The sequence below is a fragment of the Fukomys damarensis genome, unplaced genomic scaffold (genome assembly GCF_012274545.1).
Source record: "Fukomys damarensis isolate Sample0158 unplaced genomic scaffold, DMR_v1.0_HiC HiC_scaffold_16, whole genome shotgun sequence".
Taxonomy (NCBI): domain Eukaryota; kingdom Metazoa; phylum Chordata; class Mammalia; order Rodentia; family Bathyergidae; genus Fukomys; species Fukomys damarensis.
The window spans coordinates 45,362,460-45,362,935 of record NW_022900928.1 but is presented as its reverse complement, the minus strand read 5'-3'; the positions used below and the strand labels follow the sequence as shown (position 1 = coordinate 45,362,935).

General features: G+C 65.5%; 1 protein-coding gene across 2 annotated transcripts in view; it reads right to left on the bottom strand.

The window, feature by feature from the left end:
* Amotl1 (angiomotin like 1) overlaps positions 1 to 476 on the bottom strand; it is a 130,083-nt gene that overhangs the window by 105,430 nt on the left and 24,177 nt on the right. Inside the window, exon 1 of one of the 2 annotated variants that reach the window (XM_010633654.2) lies at positions 243 to 470. The exons of the other annotated variant lie outside the window; for it this stretch is intronic. Coding sequence (XP_010631956.1) covers positions 243 to 291 — 49 coding nt within the window. The 5' untranslated portion in view covers positions 292 to 470. Of the gene's footprint in view, positions 1 to 242; positions 471 to 476 lie in introns of those variants that run through there. 2 annotated transcript variants of the gene reach the window in all.

Here is a 476-nt window from a genome sequence, read left to right as displayed (position 1 = left end):
AGCACGAGAGCCCAGTGCTCGTTCTCTTCTCTACTAGATGGGTCCCTTGGCGGGCACTCCCTGGCCCCAACGCCTCATCGGTTGCCCCAGTCGAAACATGAGGAGCCGAGCCGTGCTCAGCACCCGGTCCCAGGAGGAGCCCCCGGCCCGGAGCAGCAGGGGCGAGGGAGCACCGGACGATTGGGCCCTTCGGGCGGGAGACTTTGGGGGAGCCCTGCTGCACCCCCCGTAGGGCTGGTTACCTTTCACCGCAGGCTCACAAGTTCCCCGGCGCAACTTTGCCCTCCACATGAGGCAAGCATGGCTAGTTCAGTCCCGCGGCAGAGGAAAGGCAGCTGCTGGGCAGGGCGCTGGGCATGGCGTGGGGCAGCTCGGGGAAGAGGCGCCCGACAATTGGCCCCATTCACACAGGAAGGAGAGAAGTGTCAGGGATTCGCTTCCAGCCACAAACCCGACGACCGCAGCTGGGTCCTAGA